The 20,824-nt window shown below is 36.1% G+C and overlaps 1 protein-coding gene across 1 annotated transcript in view; it reads right to left on the bottom strand.

Moving 5' to 3' along the window:
• Positions 1-20,824, bottom strand: part of LOC110026657 — a 102,598-nt gene that overhangs the window by 51,127 nt on the left and 30,647 nt on the right. Inside the window, exons 12-17 of the mRNA XM_020727683.1 lie at positions 10,647-10,877; positions 6,950-7,024; positions 6,745-6,816; positions 6,356-6,541; positions 6,118-6,271; positions 4,562-4,566 (exon numbers count right to left, since the gene is read on the bottom strand). Coding sequence (XP_020583342.1) covers positions 4,562-4,566; positions 6,118-6,271; positions 6,356-6,541; positions 6,745-6,816; positions 6,950-7,024; positions 10,647-10,877 — 723 coding nt within the window. The remainder of the gene's footprint in view (positions 1-4,561; positions 4,567-6,117; positions 6,272-6,355; positions 6,542-6,744; positions 6,817-6,949; positions 7,025-10,646; positions 10,878-20,824) is intronic.

Below are 20,824 nucleotides of genomic sequence, written 5' to 3'. Positions count from 1 at the left end.
AAGTGTAGACCTGTCATTCCTCATCCGAAGATTGTTGCTCATTCGGATGAGATGGTAGTGCTGCAGTAGAAAGATTGCCAACAGTTGTGCCCACAAGAGGTTCAAATGTATGAGAGGTAAGAGTTGTCGCCTCTACCCCTGATACTTCCTGAAGATGGGGAGTTGTTAATAAATTGGTAAGATTAGTGTCATTGTCAGTAGTGACCAAAGTATCATCCAATAAGTTCCCGAGCTCAAGTCGGCCTCCAGTCATCTTCTTCCTCCTGGAATAGACCTGTCATTCCTCATCCAAAGATTGGCTCGTCTGATCAGTGGATTGGTCTAAAGTGTGTCGGACATGTATAAGATGTTCAACATTAGAAATAACTGATTGTCGTACCAGCTGATGTTTTATTGGATCAAAAGAGCACTCTCGTGTGTCTTGCCATGTAAGTGAGTTTTCTTCAAAAAGAATGAGCAGTATAAACACTTTTGAATCTATATTTGTAGTATGGTGTTCTTAATTAGAATCTGCGATGTTGGGTAGAGGATCGGGTTGCACCTTCTGATCTATATCTGTAGTATGGTGTTCTTCATTAGAATCTGCGATGTTAGGTAGAGGATCGGGCTGCACCTTCTCAACAAAGATGGTAGGTGACTAATCTTTAGCGATATTCGGCCTTAGATGAGGATGCAAGCAATAGCAAACAGTAAAACTATGGCCAAACATATTACAATGAGAGCAATAAGGAGGGTGTGGTTTTATTTCAACCTTTTGTCAATACCCGTTGTGAGTGGTTTCAATCCATACCTCATCCAGGCTAGTTGAGTGATATCTCTCTCAACTAATACACAACGAAAGTCTGGTAACAGCAAGCGTGGGACTATCAACCTTGAGAATCTTACCGTAAGCAGTTGCTAAGGAGTAGAAAATTTTCAAGTTGAACGGATGTAATTTTAACCCCGGAAACTTTATCCAAACTGAAATGACAGAAGCTCTGCTTTTGGATCAAAATCGACAGTCCATTTCAGAATTTTCATAAAACGGTTGTCAATCTTGAAAACTTTTCGAGAAAATATACGAGTGTAATCGACATCATGAGATAGTTGAATAAGTATATGTCGACCGTCAAGTAATCCAATATTCCAACAGCCCAATAGCTTCATAGCCTCAAAATCTTTTCTAATGATCTCAAGTTTTGGGTTTCCATAAAGAAATTTTCCCACTAGAGCAAAGATTCAAGAAGACGCGAGCAAAGATCCAAGAAGACGCGAGAGTGCTAGTTTCAACCGAACAAGTCACTGTGCAGAGCGAAGGAGGAAACTGAGTTGTTCGCGGAGAAGATGAATGTAGCAGCAGAAACAAAATTGTGGGAGTTGTCAAGCAGAAACAGTCGTGGTAGCTTTTGAGCGGAAGTCGCGAGCTTTGCCAGACACGACAAAGACACAACGCACAAACGCGAGGTCGCGAAGCTCTGCTAGACATGACGTCGACGCACAACGCAGCCCGACAAATGCGAGCTCTTCAACCAGACGGAGCTGACGACGAAAATTGAAGCAGTGGAAATCGACGCGATATTCACACGTAGCAGACGCTAGCGACGACATTTCATCACACACATAATGTATGTATGTATGTATGTGTGTGTGTGTGTGTATACATACATATATATATATTATACATATACATATACATATATGTACATATACATATATGTATATATACATATACATATATGTATATGTACATATACATATATGTATATCTATGTACATATATATATGTATATATACATATATTGATTTATTTATATATACACACATATGTTGTTTGTGCAAATGCTCTCAAGAAAGTGCTTCACATGTATATTTCTTCTAACCCTTTGCTAAGGAGATATGGCATAGTTTGGGACCGATTTTTGGTTTGGAAAATTTTACTTGGCAAAATATGGATGAATGCTTACTTGTTTGGCAATCTTGTGCTTCATCGGACACCACATTGCATCTTATTCGTTGATATGACCGACATGAGAGAGTTGGTTTACGTGAGAAGAACTACTGATACTAGGAAATAGATGGTTTGATATAGTCTAGTTTCTTGTGCTACTAATTTCATATTAACGTTGTACTATTGTTGGTTGGATTGCGATAATATTTTACTTTCAAATTATGTTGTTACATTAGTTGGATTTGATTTTGTTTAGTATATTTTGTGGTTTTTAGTGATTGTCTTTACTATTGGAAGTAATTATGGTTTATTGAATAAATGTAAAAGAAAGGTTAATACCGTCCGATCGCAATTCTTAGCATGGTTGATTCTAATCTATCAGGTCGGGTCGTGACACAAATATTATTTGTAATTGATGTAGTCTCTGTTATTATTGTTGAAGTCTTTTTTTTCACAGTTAGATGAGAGGTAGTAGTTCATTTTCGTAGCGTAGGTTTACTTAGCTGATTAATTTCCTCTACCGGTACTAAAGAAGTATTCATTTGATTTGTTTACGTCAATTTTCAACTAATGCACTGCAGTAAGAGAAATCTGATTTTAAAATTAAAAGGTTACTGTTTCGTTGATAGGTAGGTTGCAAATTCATTGTTCATCCTGGAATTCAAGTGTGTTGAGAAAATTATAATATTAGCCAAATCATAGAGGTATTCTAAAAACTTACTTCTCTTTTACCTTTGGGTTTATAAATAGGACCCCCGAGATGTGTAAAATTCGTTGAATGATAAATGGTTAAATAAAAAATATTCTTACTCTCAACTCTTGTGTGTATTGCTGGACGAGGATTCTTTGAGTGCTTGCAAGTTTTAATGATAAATTCTAAGAGAACTCTTATTGCACTACCGTGAGGTCTGGATCTTTTAATTGGTGTTATATGCCATTGTTCTTTCATCTAAACTAATATTCAATTGGCTTGTGCATGATTCGGATTTATTTAAAGTTTGATACATGATCCATTTTTGCAAGACTTTTAATCACAGCAGGACTTTATATTCATTATCACACAGACACGCACCTTGTGGAATTTCAGATTTTGACCGACTTCTAAATTATTATTGGACACAAATGAAGTATGTTTTCTGATTTTGAATCCAATGAAATTAATTTTATAATCATTAGAAACTGGAAGTTGGGATCATTCGTATCTTTATTTGCACATCTCATCAGAAATTTGCATCTGTGAATTTAGAACGTAAGGTAGAAACAGCATCACTGTCATTATTTTCTTTTAAATGTTTGCTTGTGGCATTAATAATTATTTGGACTTAATTTTCACCTCTTAGGTTGGTAAAATTCAAAAATCCGATATGAGGTTAGGCAGTATGTAATGCTTAATGAATAGAATTATTAATAAAATTGCTCTTTTAAGGATTTTTTTTCTACCAAACATTTCTTGAGATTGGTACTGCTGCAAGGTTTTTTTTCAGCTCATTAGATCCAGGTTATGGATGTGGGTTATGTGTTGTATTGGATTAGTGACCCTAATTGACGATGATAATGTGAAGTGTATATGACTAGGGACGAAGAACACAACATAGTTAAAAAAATGGTATTATATAGCCAATTTATGTAGAATTGCCACATAAAACTACTGCATGAGTAGAGCCAGCTCAAACTTAACTACCTAATAAGCTCGGCAATTGAGCTTGCGAATACGTTGATATCAATACATGCTCCATAAGTCTGAATCAATTGATCGTGACGAGCTGCACAAAATCAAGTTTGATAATGCTGTGCAGGTTAAATGTATGTTTAAACTCAAATGTAATATATCCCAAGAAGTGTACAGTTTTTATAAAAGCATGCAAATACTATGTATCTTACAAACTCTCTATTTTGATAATCAGATTCAATACGTCAATTTATATTTGTTCTCATGCAAGATGCCCTGTCTATATGGCAGGATCGCAAGTCATTTTAGCCATTTTAATCCTCCTGCAAATAGAAACCAGAATTGACAAGACCGAGTTCCCACTGACTAGTATGATCCCTCTTCTAATGAAGGCTGGGGTTGACAAGACTAATGCTCTAACACTATTCAAATGATACTTTTCAATTGAAATTATAGTTATAAACATTTTCGAAATCCCAAATGATAGACGTATTGTTTATGAATGTCAACCGAACGTTCTATTTTCAAAATTAAGCTTAAAGGAATATTTGGATAAACTCAATTGATATGGGGTATAAACCAAACCCTCTGTAAGTGAGACCGAACCAACAATATTCAAAATTATCTAAATCCCCTATGATGGTCATGTGAACTGTGAATATCAACTGAAAGGGGTTATTTTCGAAATTAAGCTCATAAGAACATTTGAATAAATTAAATTGATTTAATTTATAAGTCTGATCATCTATAAGTGGAACAGAATTGACAATATTCAAATTTACATAAATAGCTGATGATGGGAATATTAATTGCACATTTTAACTAATGAGTTTATTCCTAAAATCAAGTTGTCAAATCATAAAAACCTTAAAAACTATTCAATGAAATTATATCACTTAATGGTTAAGAGCAAAGCTCATCCCCTCTCCACAAGCGTTTCTTGAGGGTGGCAAATTTAAGGACACCTGAGCTCACAAAAAATGAAAGTCAGGTCAAATATATTACATTCATACTCAAAATAATAAAAGCCAATAAATATATGATCTGAGTCATTTGTCCACATAGTTTGGAAATTAGGCTTCACAAAAGAGAAAGTTATGATCAGAGCTCTCTGAATCAATGGTTTGGCCAATAAGCTCCACTATATTAAGGTAACGGTTGTAACCCATATATTCCTAATAGTTTTATATCCCTTAAATCATAAAGTATACCTAATAGAACATAAAGTCTTCTATTAGCTAATATTGGATCTAAATTAGTCTCTTAGACAAACATCCACCCTAATTCTGCAAGGTTCTCTTGAATGAAGCAAACATGGTTGTTGGGAATGATCATTTTGTTAGAATGGGTTGACCAACTCTTTTCAGTAAATAGATTAAATACCATGACAACACGGGATAACATACCTATGAAATTTTGATCAGGATCATCATTATTTCCCCTATCATCTGGTTTAAGCTTACAATAATAAACTCTCACAACTAAAAAACTTAAATTTGTTGCTACTATATGCTAAATCCAAATACTTAGTGACTAATGACTAACCTTAATCAAAATTGTTCCCTAGTTATCAGAAGAGGTAATTAAACATGGAGACTTACAGCTATGGGAAACCTCGACCCTAGATCTAAAGTCCTAATAAAATGAGAGTGAGATCCATGGATAGTGTCTTATTTACTGTTTCATCTGCTTTCTAGAAATTTAACCCGAAACTCACGTGATACTCTCATTCATTCATTCCTCCTTTTGATAGAACTTGGGTCACAAATTTTTGGAGCCCACAGATGCAAGCTAGAGCTTGAGCTCGTTGAGGCTCAGCTCACGAGCTAGATCATATATCTAGTTGTTGATCGTGTCGAAGCCTTGTCTAACAAGCTACCACAATGATTTCTTTTTTCCCGGTCATTGGTATGTCAATGCCTTTTCTAATGAGCTCCAGCGAAGATGTCTTCTTTGGCCTAAGTTCACGAGCTACCTCACAAGCTCACTATTTTTGCTGCAAGCCAAGCTTAAGGTTGCCCTTTGAGCTCAAGTTCGAGCTCATGATTTGATAGGCGAATTGAGCTCAAGTTAGGCGTAACTCAAGCTAGAAATAGGTCTAACCCCTATATCAGACATGAACAAATATTTAATACTTCTTGGAGAGAAAAAAAAGATGAAAACAATAACCTAATAATGAAAAACATGATATGCTAATATGTACCAACAGCATAGCAAGAGTTTAAAGAAGGTTTGTTCAAGGACAGAATGAAGTGAAAGAAATCAACCAATGGACATAAGTTCAGACAAAAAAATGCTTATGGTACGAACAATAGGTTGCTGAAATGAATCAGAGTTGTACAGTAATCTATTAACCTATAAACGAAGGGAGGAACACGAGTTTTACATATCAACACAAATACAACAGTCAAGCAAACACAGATATGTAAGTACGCAAAAATAGAATTCCATGACCTGGTGAAAGAAGAAAAAAAAACTTTTGTATCAGATCTGAAATTACAAATTAAGAAAAAAAAAAAACCTGGAACAAATTTAATTTTGCAGTAGTCATCCAAATCCGATTCTGCACAAGCAGAACCAATCACCATAATCACATACTGCTCAAAGCTTTCAGCAGCAGGAAACACAGAGACAACATCCTCTGTAAGATGTTCAGCACGATCAAGAAATGGTTTCTGGCACAAAGAAAGAACCCTAAACAACAATGATCATGAATTAAATGACAAAACATAAATAATGTGGATTTGCAATAAACTCACCAATTTATGACCGTAAAGTTTGTGGAGAAGACATGCAGAAATAATTGCTGCATGTGGATGCCAACGTGATAAAATAGGAGAGAATGTATTCGACTCTTTCTTCAGAAGTTTTTTGTTTTCTTCAGCAAGACAGGCCAAGGCATGTTCATGTGTTGTTTCCAACTTAGCTTCAACAGAATGGGTGATCTGCAGGTAGCACAAAGTATTTCTAGATTATGCAAAACTTGAAAAGTTATCTGAATCCCCATGAGGAATAAGAATACAGAATATGAGTTTCATTTGATGTTCTAACAAGTACGTTTAAAATGCAGAAAACAATAAACTCTCAAATGAAAATCAAAACTTTGAGAATTCGGCCAAGTGATATGACTTTAATTGCTAAAGCTCACCCTTGTAAAAGCGCATTTAATAGAAGATGAAATATAAGCATCAATCCATTCTTGTTCATCCAGTTCCAGCACCTGCATCATACATCCAAATTGCGTAAAATCAGAATATAATAGCACTAAGCAGGAAAAGTAAACATTTCAGCCCAATGGTAATCTTTTTTTAAAAACGAGATGAAGATAATATGAAAGGGCAAGAAAAACCAACTTCTTCATTTTCTTCTACTAAAATTTTTCGAGTGATCATTGCCACAGTTGTTAACTCAGCCATCATTGCTGGCTCCTGCACATCACAGCAGAAAATGTTTTATTAAAAAAAAAAAGCTTTAAAATTACTATAGAAAATGCTATATTAATGTGAAGTCCAATCCAAAAAATTTGAACCCAAATGACAATGCATGAACGAATACATATAAAAAAGCCAACCGAAAATAAAGGTCACATGAAGTTATTGAGCGATTGTAATTTATTCATCCAAATAAAAGCCAATGTTGCATTAAATATGAAAAAAAAACATTAGCAAGCCAAAAGCAAGTTATTTGAAATTTATGTCGAGAAAATTATTGACAAAAACATAAATAAATAAACCCAAAACCAATACAAAAAAATGGATATTCTCTAGAATTAAGTAGTTTAAAATGTGCCATTCTAGAAACAATCACATCGAACATGCGCACAAGAATAAAATTAAAATAAAAAATTTGAGAAAAGTGTCAAAATAGTCACCCAACTCATTATAAGGGACAATTTTAGTCCCAGAGTCTAAAAAAATACCAATTTAATCCTCTGACTCTTTTAATGGATGTTGAAATAGTCCTCCCCATGGACTATTTCAGTCCATATTAAAAAAAGTTTGGAGACTAATTTAATATTTTTATAGATTATGGGACTAAAATTACCCAATATAAAGAGTCTGAGGTCTATTTTGACATTTCACTATTGAATAAAAAAAAATTAATGAAATCACATTGGCAATACATTTATCAATTTTTCATTTATAAATTACACTAGCATACCAATACGATCCGAAACCAAAAACATCAAACAAACAACGAATAAATTGCAGTAGAGAGGCGGGGAAACTCAAATGAGGGCTGATTTTACTAATAACAATGAAAGCCAAAAAAATACAATGTTGATCTACTGTTCGAGAGATCGAGAGATAGATCATCTCTCCACAAACCCTGAACACCGTTAGGAACACCAAGAGAAAGAAAAACCACAGTAAATCAAAACAAAAAAACAAACTATAGTTAATTAGACTTAATAAATACTCTCTGCAAATCATTCCAACTCCCTCGCCCCTTAAACCCCCCACCCGAACTTTGAAATCATCCTAAAAATTCAGATGACGCGGGAGTGTCTCTGCCCAACGAAACAAAAATTTTCTTCATAAGATTTCTGTAACATGATATTTCCCACTACTTTGTTGATACAGATTTCGAGGGCCCTATTTTTCCTTTTTTAATTAGAATCAGGATTTAATTGATGCAAGTACACATTGCTTAAAGCCTGATTTGGAGATTTTTGCATTGGTTTATGTTATTTGGAGACTTTGTTTCTCTATTTTCCCCAATTTGGAGAGTTGTAACCTATTTTTTTAACTAGTCAATATGTGTTTTGAATAGAACAGTTAATGGATCCTCTCTCAGCAACCACACCTCATCGAAATCATTGTTTCATCGTACCGCCCACTGTATTCAGCCCTAACAACCAAACTCCTTTAATCCCCTTCCAACCTCGCCGACTTTGCATATCATTCTCTTTGCAATTTGGCAGCCTCGCCCTGCAAAATCTAATCCTAAAACACCTTCTAAGAATCTAAGACCGGTGTTACATATGTAAATACATTAGAATTGTACAGAATGCATGTAAATTTCTATTAATTTAATTTTCATTGTATTTATATTCTAATTTATTTCAAATCTTTAGGAGGGATTAAAATACATAGCACTCATTTTTTTCATTTACGTACTAAACACCAAAACTTCACTATTTACTCACATAACAATTAAAATTTCATAAAATATCAAAAATACTGTTACCACCATCAAAGCTTTGCACTGAGTCCCATTGTGACTTCCTTGTTGTCAAGCTTCACACACCACCTTCGCACATAAACAGTGCCCTTCCCAATAAAATCTCGATGTTGCACTCAAGAGAGGCGATGGGAGCCCCATCCCGACAGGGAAGGATAGGAACTGCAATCAAAATCCCTTACCAGCAAGATCACATCACGAATTATGTCTGATGAGATCCATCATGATTTTCGCTTCATCTCAATCAAGAGTTTCTTCAATTGAGTTAACGAAGTGTTATATTATGTTATTAGTGAAGTTGAAGTATTAAATACATAAATAGGTAAGTTTTGAGTGTTGTGTATGAAAATCACCCTAATCTTCATTATTTTTATTATCACAATCATTATGTGATAATTATTTAAGTTAAGTATTACATTAATTATTTTAATCAATATTTAATTTTATTATTTTTTTACTTATATTGCCAGGTGGTAGCTACTCCTATTTGTTTTTGTTGAGTGGCTGTGTAATTTTTTTCTCTTTATTAGCCCTCTACAGGTCAAACAGGGGAAGTGAGAGTCATCGAGCAAAGGGACGAATGAAAGAGGATTTCGTGATATACTTTGTGCGGGAGACACCGAGAGCAAGGAGAGTAAACGACGAGGGTTTCGAAAAGGTCTACTCGTCGATCTTGACGCTGAAAGCAACACAGGATTTAGAAGAGGAAGATCACACCTATGGACAACCGGGAAGAGATCTTCGACGGGTTATTGATAAATAGATCAAGGTTCTTAGATGCAATATTGGTGTCGAGGTTGCAAGTTCTTAAATATAGATGTCACTTATTTTCTTGCAGATCATGTGATTTCAATCCTCTATTTACTTCTTGCGTTGTTTAATATATTTTTGTATGAATTTGTTTAGATCTTCAATTTGACATAATTCAGTATATCAAGTTCAAAATGATAGCTTTTAACCTGTAAGCCAAGGAAAAAATGAAATAAATAAAAGCCCGAAGTTTCTACCTGTGGATTCAGGCGCCCTATGCTGAACCATAAAAATCTATGTATATCTTTATATTTGTGATCTTTAATATTTTGGTATTGCTGATTATTTTTGTGTTTAGATCTATTTTAGTTGTATTGGGAGACTTTGCAAGATAATGTTTCCAATGAAATCTTGAATGAAGTTGTTTAATTCATATCCTGTTAGTGATCCTTTGTAGACATTAATCATGTAGCTATCGTTCATATATTCTTTCTTGTTCTAATTGTAAGTTTAAAGAGCTGTGGCTTAAAAGACTCTCTTTGTTGATTCATATTTGTAGAATAGGAGTTATGATATTAGGAATTTCTACTTAATAAAATCACTTAGGAAGCCTTCCATTAAAACCCTTTGAACTGAATCATTTCAAAGAACTACAACAATATGGTCATAGGATAGTTGCTTAGTACAATCATAATCATGGTTTAAGATGAATTTAACCATTGATCTTATCTTGACAAATGTTCTATAATAAAGAGAACTCGAAGGGATCAAGTAAATAATGCTTTGAATGCTCGTTTCTCCCTCTTAGTATATGTACTTGATTCTCACTCGCCTTCCCTCTCCTTTTCTTCTATTTTCTTTCCTTCTTCAATTGTTCCATGCTTCAATAATTCTCCTATTTCTTTGCTCTACGCTACACTTTAGTAAACTCTAATTTGGAAAAAACTTTCATATGTAAAATAGAACGTTTCCAAGCATCTACCACATGATAGGTATTAACATTATATTTTCAGAATCCTAAGCCCATTTAGAAAAGCCAGTAAATAAGACACAAAAGAAATAGCGCAATTATTAGAGACACACAAAGAAATCAGCAATATCTTAATGAAATCAAACCTCAGAGAAATGCAAATGGTAGTCCCCAAGCTTCTTATCAGCCCATCTCTGAACTGGAGACAAGAAAGACTGCAGAAATGTAAGCTTTTGAGACCTCTCGTCCAATTCAACTAAACAACAAAGACTTTTCAAATGTAATCTTTCTTGCGGACTCCTCTGCTCCTTCGATGGAATCTTCCTTAAGTGCTCGGCCACAATTTGTAGGAGTGTCTGTTCCCCTGTGATAACAAACTGGTTTCGAAAATGTTCAGAAGCAGCAGTTTTTAAGGAATGAATAATCAAGGGAATGTTAAAAGTTCAATGTAAGTTTCCGAAATATGCATAAAATTTGCCAAGGCTATCGATTTTTGATAAATCTAAACCTCATTGCATGCCCCATCACCCTCTCCCAACCTATCATCTCTCCTCCTTTATCTATTAATCATCAAATCTTGCCTCCTCTCCTAACTCTTCCTCCCAAACCATTTCCCAGTTCTCAGCCTCATACGAACTATATTTTTCACTTGCAAGCTTCTACATCTCAGGAAGACGCATGAGCTTGTGAACTTGTGCATCACAATTGTACAGCATATTTACAATAGTGACCAGATATGCCCATTCCACAACATACAGGGTCAACATTGCGCACAATAGTGCAGCATCCCTCTACCTCTTTTGAAGTGATATATTTTGTTATTTCACACCTTTCTTCGTGGGGTAATAAGACCAAGTACCCCATCAGGCATAATAAGGAAAAGTGCAGTTTTTTATGAACTATGGTTGCCCCTACAAGTATATCAAAGATACCTACATTTCATTCTATGCATGACGAGTAATAAAGTTAGCAAATGTCATGCATTAATTTGTACACACCTATTCAGGGGTGCGAATATAAGAAACAAATATATATATATATATATATATAGCATAATGGTGTCATGAGCACCGCAACATTCACACTCTTCTTAGTGTGATGAGAGGACTAAGAGTTATGTTCAATAGCCACATGAAAAGGGTGATGCGAAAATGCTATCAAAATTTATGATAAATTGCGTGTATCAAAAACATGAAAAACAAGCATACAGACCAAAACATTGAATATACCTGAACATTAAAATGAACGAGAATAAAAGGAATAAAAAGGCTCCTAAAGAGCACAAAACAAAATGAGTGTAATAGGCAGGACACTCAAAAATGTACTCATTAATAATCTCATCTCAATTAAGGAAGAGAATTGAGTACATATGAGGTGGAGTCGAGATCCTAAATAACATGCTAAATTAAAAGGCGAAAAATATTCACAACACCATACACCTCAAACAACTTGAGAATATGAAATAAAGACTTGTTGCAAATAGAATGGGTTTGTTGACCTCATTTTTTAGGTTTTTTTTCCCCTCATTAGGACCTAGGATCTAGCCTTAGGTTCTCTCTGTTTGGCCCTCCTAGAGGACTAGTATTGAGACCCACACTGCGTAGAACTTCAAACCACTTTTGACTCATTTTTTTGTGAAGACCTCGCATGAGTGGTCCCAAGAGGGTTAAAGACCAACATGTGGAAGGCCCGAAAATGAGTTCCCACAGGATTTAGGAAGTCTTATGAGTTCCCACAGGATTTAGGAAGTCTTAGGTAAACCATTTGTGACTAGAACACTCGTGAACACTGCAATTTAAGCACTCATTGCACCACGCTGAAATGTTGACTTGAATTGATCTGACCGTCGGCAAACTTGTCCAGACGACCAGGATGACGAAAAGGACCCTGATGGTGTGTCTGGAACGTCAATTTTAGCTATGAAGAACATCCATATTGTTAAGGTTCTGCACGCATTTTGGAATTTCCGATATAAAAAATTGCTTGCCTCTCCTCCACGGAGACAACGATGATTCGACATTCAACTTCTCCCTCTCACGCTCGATCTCGTCTCCCTTTCTCGAAAGAAATCCCGTTCGCCTCTCTCCTGCGCCAAAGCTCCCGCTCGCCCCTCCCTCTCCACTGAAAACCCTCGCTCGGCTCCCCCCGCTCGCCTCTTCTCCTTAGCACAGAACCCCCCATCTTCTCACCTGCTCACCTCTTCGCTACACCAAAGCCCTCGGCTTCGTCTCCTCTCGCCTGCACCGAAAGCTTTTCCTCGCCTCTTCTTCCTAATCGAAGCTCTGCTCTTCCTGCTTGAAGCACTCCACCGTAACTTTGTCGCCTGTCTCTCTCTTCCTCGCGCTCGGGGTCCATCAGCCTCCCCCTTCCTCTCAACAGAAGCTCGACAGCTCGATCCCATTCGCCCTTTTTCCTCACACAGGAGAAGCACCTGCTTCGCCTCCCCTCTTGCGAACTCCCCTTCGCACCGAAGCACTCGCCTGCTTCGCCTCTCCCATTCGGCTCTCCTCTCTTCTGCACCGAGACCCTCGCTAGCTCGCCTCCCTTCTTCCTGTTCGACTCTCCTGCTTCGCCTCCCTCCTGGTCGAACAACGCTAGCAGCTCGTGTCTCCCCCTCAGCGCAGAAACAATTTCCTTCGCCTCCTCCCCTCTGCACCGTAACCCTCGTCTACTCCTCGCACTCACACGTCGAACAACCATAGTTGCTTGCCTCCGCCCACTTCTTTGCAAACGCTCAGCACGTCGTCTCTCTCAACTGAAAGCCTCCCTCTCACTGGACTCCACTCTTTCTCTCGACCAGGAGCACTTGGCCGACCCTCTCCCTCGTCCGCATTGGAGGTAGGTGGAACATTGAACTTCTTCGAACTTCTGAAATGCTTGGAGCACAAAACCTTAGCAATTATAGTAATTGGGTAACAGAGACATCTCTTGTTCCTATACTTTCATTTTATTTATACAATACAGGACATATAAAAGTTAGGAAGATTTACATACTGTTGACCTCATTTTTTAGGTCATCTATTTTTCCTTAGGGTCTTAGAATCTAGCTTTAGGAGTTCCTATTGACCATCTTAGAAAACTAAAAATTGGTACCCACCATTTTAGAAATTCCAAAGCACTTCTTATTTTCCTATGATGTCTAGCATTTATGGTCTCAAAATCATCGTCTTATGTACGAGCGGTTAAGGGCTATTGTGTGAAGACTCAAGGAGAAGTTCCAAATACGACCTCAAGCCTTAAGAAAACCTCCTCACAACTTTATCAACGCATACACACACCAAATGCACAAAATTTACAAAATTGCACGAGGTCGGACTTCAATTAAGCCTAAAAGACGGGTGAAAATGTGAACTTCTCCGAACAAACTTCTCCGAACGACTTCCGGTGGCGAAACGGATCGCACCAGCGCATCCGGAACATCAGAATTGCCCAAAATAGACACCAATTTTGTTAAATTATTTTTGAATTGAATTTTATTTTTAAGAAATATTAAATTAGTTTCTATTTTATCACTTATATTATTAAAACCTAAGTCCTATTTAGGTTTTCACCCGCACTCCCTCCCTCTGTTCAACCCAATCACGGGTTCGAACATAGCTTCTTGGCGTCCCGCTCCCTTTCGCGTCCGTGCCTAGCTCCACAGTAGATCCACGCAGCTCCCGTCTTGTTCCCGTCTATTCCCCTTCTCTACGTGACACGGCAACCGTGTGGTTCTCCAATTAGAGGAGGCGGGCTGGCCGACGCTCCTACTCGAGGCTACCTACTCGAGGCTACGAGCTCTCCCCCTTTATTACGACTCTTCCTTTCCTCTTGAACTTCTCCGAACGACTTCCGGTAGTGAAACGGATCGCACCAGCGCATCCGGAATGTCAGAATTACCCAAAATAGACACCAATTTTGTTAAATTATTTTTGAATTGAATTTTATTTTTAAGAAATATTAAATTATTTTCTATTTTATCACTTATATTATTAAAACCTAAGTCCTATTTAGGTTTTCACCCGCACTCCCTCCCTCTGTTCAACCCAATCACGGGTTCGAACATAGCTTCTTGGCGTCCCGCTCCCTTTCGCGTCCGTGCCTAGCTCCACAGTAGATCCACGCAGCTCCCGTCTTGTTCCCGTCTCTTCCCCTTCTCTACGTGACACGGCAGCCGTGTGGTTCTCCAATTAGAGGAGGCGGGCTGGCCGCCGCTCCTCCCACTCCAGCGCACGCGCTCTACCCCCAATTAACTATAGGGGCTTGCCCTTATAGGGAGCTTTTCCGAACCCAGCTTAAAATAAACCCTATTTAATTATTTGTATTAAATAGGGGAACTTGTCGGCAAATAAAATGGTTTCGCAGACCCAAACGGACGTCATATCTTTCTTAGTTTATTTGATCGAGCTTCATCCTCAGGTCTTGTGTTTATTCTTCGGGGTAGATACAGGATTTGAGGTAGAGCGCTCTTTCATTTAAACTGTGAAAAATATGAGGTCAGTTTGATTTCGTATTTTTCTAAAATTATATATATATATGTAAATTAAAAAGTCCTTCCGAAGCGGGTGACGGGATTTCGATTCCGGCGACCGACAGCTTCTTACGGGCGACCCCCAAACGTTACTCTCCCCTTTTTAAACGCCGACAATCATTTAGGATGGCAAGTACAAAAGGATGATATTTCTTTCCTCTCTTTTAAAAGCATGAGAAGGTAAAAAAAATAGAGGCTTATTTTGAAGTTTAAGCATGAAAATTTGCTTAGGTTGGTAAGAAATGAAGCATATATATAGGTTACCTTCACTTTTCTTTTGCTTGAAACATATGAAGGCATTGGTAGAGCGATTTGGAAATGCATTTTATTCCTTTATAAATGACTATGGAAAGCATGTGTGGGCTATCTTTACTTTCTTTACTTGAGACACTTGAAAGCATGGCTAGAAAGCATGGCTAGTTGAGACACTTGAAAGCATGGCTAGAATGGTCTTGGAATGCATTTTACTCTTTTGGAAAAGCATATTTAAAAGCATATTTGAGGGTTGTCTCTATCACCTTCGTTGCTTGAAATGTTTGGAAGTATGAAATGCACATTGAAAATTATTTTATGAATTGAAAAAGACGTGTTTGGGGATTATGTTTTGTTCTTCTTGTTGCCCATCATTAAAATGCATCCTGGAAATCACTTTTGTGAGTTGGAAAATTACATTTGGGGCTTATGTTTCATTCCTCTTGCTGCCCCTCATCAGAATACTTGCCGGAAATTATTTGTATGTGCTGAAAAACACATTTGGGGCTTATGTTTTGTTTCTCTTGTTGCCCCTCATTAGAATACATGCTAGAAAATATATTTGGAGCTTATGTGTTGCTTCTCTTGTTGCCCTTTGTTAACCTTGTTAGAATAAATGTTGAAAATAAAATGCTGCGGGCTTTTATTATTGTTATTTTTGAATCAAGGAAAGATCTGGAATTCATTTCGATATCAAGAAGTATTTGGCTTTAGGGATTCATTACATTTATTTATTTCCTATTATCATTTTTTTTTGCTTAAAATGTATGTTGGGATGCAGGAAATTTTGAAATAAAAGGCTTTATGAAATCTGATTTTTATAGCTTTGTTTTGATTCATTCAACGAGTTCAATTTACCTGGAATGTTTCTTTGTTTTTGCTCCATTTTGCTAAACTCAGTTTTTGCCCATTTATTGGGCTCAGTTTAGCCTCTATGCTGCTCATTTTGCCCATTTGTTGGGCTCGGTTTGCCCTTTTTCTGGGCTTGGTTCGGGCTTCCCTTTGGTGATTTATCTTGGTTGAGGTTTTAGAATATTTCTTGAGCTTGGTTTGTTTTTGTATTGGGCTCAGGTTGCCCCTTTTCCTGGCTCTACCCGTAAGCTTGTTTGAGAGCTTATTTGGGGCTGGTTTGGTGGCTGTTTTGCTCCTCTCCCTGGCTTTACTCGTGAGCTTGTTTGGAGCTGATTTGGTGGTTGTTTTGCTCCTCTTTCTGAATCTGCCCGTGAGCTTGTTTGTGATCTTGTTTGGGTCTGGTTTGGTGGTTATTTTGCTTCTCTCTCTGACTTTACTCGTGAGCTTGTTTTGGTTTGGTTTCGTGGTTGTTTTGGAGCTCTACCTGTAAGTTTCTTTTGGTGGTTGTTTCTTGCCTCTATCCGTGAGCTTAAATGCATGGTTGGCCTATTTGCAAAATCTGAAATATTGCAAAACCTGAAACATTTTGGTGGTGTATTTGCAAATTATGAAATCTCTGGGTGGCTAATCTTTGAAAATATGAAATGATTTTATGATTTCTTTGCAAAATCTGAAATGCATGATAGGTGGAATATTGATTTAAGACTCTATGTTCATTCTCTATTATTGCTACGTGTTTTTCCTATTTGTTGATGCTCGGTTTTGGCTCTTTGGAGCCTGATAAAAGCTGAAAATATTTTTTTGTTTTCTCCATGTATTGGACTTGATTTAGCTTAAATTATGATTTACTTTTCAACTCTTATGAATGTCGGTATTCTTCTTTAGTTCTTTTATGATTGAAGATATTTGATTTGATATCATTTTTCCCCTTCATTGTCCCTGGCCGCAAATCTTAATGTGGTGAATTTTCACCTTTGTTATGAAAGTCGGTTCTTTGATTGGGTAAGCCGTACTTGAAGCACTTTGGGCTACATTTTTAAAGTTTTATTCGTGAAGGTTTAAATTACATTTTGAGACATTTAAACCTTTTTTTTTAAATTGAATAAATCATTTTTTTACGAGTTTTAAACGCTTTTAGGCCGATACACTTACGATTTCGTTTTAAACTTTATCGATTTGACTTTGTTTTAAAAAGTGAATTGGCCTCTTTTAGTTTGTTTTTTTTTCTTTTTTTTTAACTGTCAAGTTAAAAATGAGAATTTTCGATTTAATTATTTTCGGAAATGATTCATGGTCTTACAGAAAAAAGAGAGTAAATTAAAAATGAAATTTGGTCTGTTGAGATGATAGAAACCTAAAGAGGAGACAGGATAGCAAACCATTCACCATTCCTTTTGCATAAGAAAGACGAAATTGTAATTGAAAGAATAGTTGAGATTTGAAAGAAATTAAGAGTTTAGATAACGATTAGGAGATGGATAGATCAGTAGACTTGCATTTAGGTCCCTTAAGCTTTGAATAAGCTTAAACCCAATTGCTTTAACTAGGATTGAAGCACATCTCCCAACCCTTTTGCCAAAATTATAGGTTTACCCCTAGGACTTAGGAGTCTGATAACGAGCTAAGCTTGATCTAAAGATGTTCGATGAGTAGTGGAAAGACATTCAATTAAAAATAGACACTTTAGAATACTTCAGGCTCAAACTAAAGTGTAGGCTTCCTAGATCTTAGGAGCACACACTGAGAGAGTTCATGCTCCTAATTTTCAAATGAACCTAAGAAGTCAGATATTTGACCCTAGTTCATGAGATAATTAGGACACTAAACAAGAGGGTGCACTAGATTGTGATTCATGACTGATTTAATTAAATCAAATAATGAAACTATTGCCTTAACTTGATCAAAAATGAAACTCAATGCTCCGGGATTTGAGCTTGAGTCTTACACTCAGATCCTCCTGGCAATTGGGGACATTCCCAATATCACATATAAATCAATATCACATATATCACATATAAATCTCCTACTCTTGGTCTTTTATATTAGATATTGTATTTTATTTTATTTGTTTGTCTTTTTCCTACGATTTGCTTATTTTCTCAAGTCTTTCAGGTCATGATTTCTCCTTTTGCACAACGCATACTAGCTAAATTTAAGGGAGCAGCAAGTATACTTGTTTGATTTACATTACAGCATTTTATTTCTTAGCACGTTATACTTTTCATTCTGTCATGTATACTATTTTGCATAGCATGTTGTACCATTTTCTAGCATGTTATATTGTAGTCTGTTATGTTATTTTTCTAGCATGTATACTGTTTTGTACAGTTTGTTATACTGTTTCTTTAGTTTGTTATAGTATTCTCCTGACATTTAATATTATTTTTCTTCTTTTATATATCACATGATTTATTTGCTTTGATATACATTATGTCTTAGTCTAGGATAACCTAGTGGTTAGGTGCATTTTCAAAACTAAAATTAAACTTGGAGGTGCTACGACGAAGAGCTTGGAGCGAACATCGTGGGCAGCACGATGAGAAACAACTTCAAGATGGATCTGCAACATCAAAACATTTTCACATCACCTATCACTCTCTTTAGTTTAAATAACAACTCCTAGGATTTTGAGGTAGTTTGTCTAGTGCAGCGTAAGCCCTCATATATCACCTTTAGGCTTTTGCACAACCCTGGTTATGCAATTGTAAGTCCTAACACTTTAGGATTCCGAGGTTACCGTATTGTACGGTGTAAATTCTCTTATCTTTTTAGGCTATTTGCACGATCAGATATCGTGTGAATATAAGCTTTGAATTCTAAATAAATTGCAGAATTAAACATTAAACAATGAATATAAGCTCTGAATTCTAAATAAATTGCAAAATTAAACATTAAACAACATCATTTCAAAGACATAAAGCCGTACGATAGGATAGTTTAGGAGATCACCGAGGTTTTCCCCATATCTGTGATTTCTCATACTTTTCTTCTCTTTGGATTCCTTAAATAACTATTCTTATTTGAGCCACTCCCGTTTAATTTTCTCATGTCCTACCTTGGAAACCCTAAACTTTGAAAATCTTGAAAGCAAAATCACTGATCTTAATCGAAAGTTTTCTTAAGTGACCCAAGTCATTTAAGATGTAATTAACTATAGGGGTTTGTTTCTATAGAGAACTTGGAACCCAGGTAAAATAAATTTTATCTAATCTTTATGTTAAGTATGGGAACTTGTTGGTCTCATATAAAATATTTTGCATACCAAACGGATGTCACAAATTCTTTAATTTAGGTGATTGAGTTTACTACAAATGATACGTTTATTCTTCGGGATAAGTGTATTATTTGTGTTATCGTGCTTAGTCACCCAAACTATTCAAAATGTGAGACTCATTCGGTCTTACCTATTTTTAAATCAAAATGTTATTTTCAAAAATCATATTCATATCAAAACTATTTTTATATTTCCTATATTTTCTATTCCTATATTTTTCAAAACCAAAATAAAACGGCCGACACATACACACCAAGTGACATTGTTATTGGGCCTATAGCAACATTTTCTCTGTTGTTGGGGGTCCCTTTAACAAAATGAACTTCATCCCATAAATAACAAAGAGGAATACATGAGGCTTGCATTCACTGCGACCTTCTTTGCTGGTATCACTCAAGCGTTGTCAAGCTTTTTAAGACTAGGCTTTCTCATAAATTTTTTTTTATCACATGCTGCAATAGTTGGAATTATGTATGGTTGGCCTTCAGCAACTCAAAGGTTTCCCTGGCATACAGAAATATACAAAACAGACAGACATAATTTCTGTCATGAAGTTGCTAAGCATGTGGGAAAGAACAGGAAGCTATTTTGACTGCCTGCAATTGTCTCGTTAATTTCTGTTGTTTTGGTTTTTTTTGTACTGCTGGTAGGAGGTTTAACAATACACTTTTGGGGGGCTTTAAAAAAATATAAAAAACAAAAAATAAAAAAGCTGGTTAGGGTTTTTTTAAGTGTTGTTGTGGGCTGCACTTGTTGGGTTCATTTGGTGGCTTGTGGGTTGCACTTTTTGGTTCCGTTTCGTGACGTTTGCGCTGCACTTTTTTAGTCTATTTGGTAGGTTTTGAGCATGATTTAAGCACCGACTTACATGCTGATTTGGTAACTTTAAATCTTGTTATTTTAGACCGATCAAAACACTATCTAGATATAGATTTAAACACTCTTCTTGGGAGCTGATTTAGTTACAATTTTGAAAGAGTTTAAACGATTTTAGGTCGATTCACTTGTTATTTCCCCTTCATTGGCATTGTTATTTTTGGAAGTGGGACGGCCTTTTCCTTGCTTTTGTTTTATTTCTCTTGTTAAATGGTTGAGTCAAAAATAAAAATTTCCGATTTAATTATTTAGAAAACACTTAAAAGGTATTTGAAGATTATTTGAAAAACACCTAAAAATATTTGAGGATTAGTTGAAAAAAAACTTAATTGCGGATAAAACGCCTTAAATCATTTCAAGCACAAGTTAAAGTGTAGGCTTCCTAAATTTTATGAGCACATCCTAGATGATAGTTCATATACCTTATTTTTGAATGAATGATAAAACTATGCACTTTACCTCAATTTACAAATTGATTAAAACACTAAATATGAGGATATAACAATATGTGGTTAATGACTTCCTTAATTAAATCAACTAGTGAAAATTCCGTCGTGACT

This window comes from Phalaenopsis equestris, unplaced genomic scaffold (assembly GCF_001263595.1).
Source record: "Phalaenopsis equestris unplaced genomic scaffold, ASM126359v1 Scaffold000392, whole genome shotgun sequence".
Lineage (NCBI taxonomy): Eukaryota > Viridiplantae > Streptophyta > Magnoliopsida > Asparagales > Orchidaceae > Phalaenopsis > Phalaenopsis equestris.
This window is presented reverse-complemented; position numbering and strand designations above follow the sequence as displayed.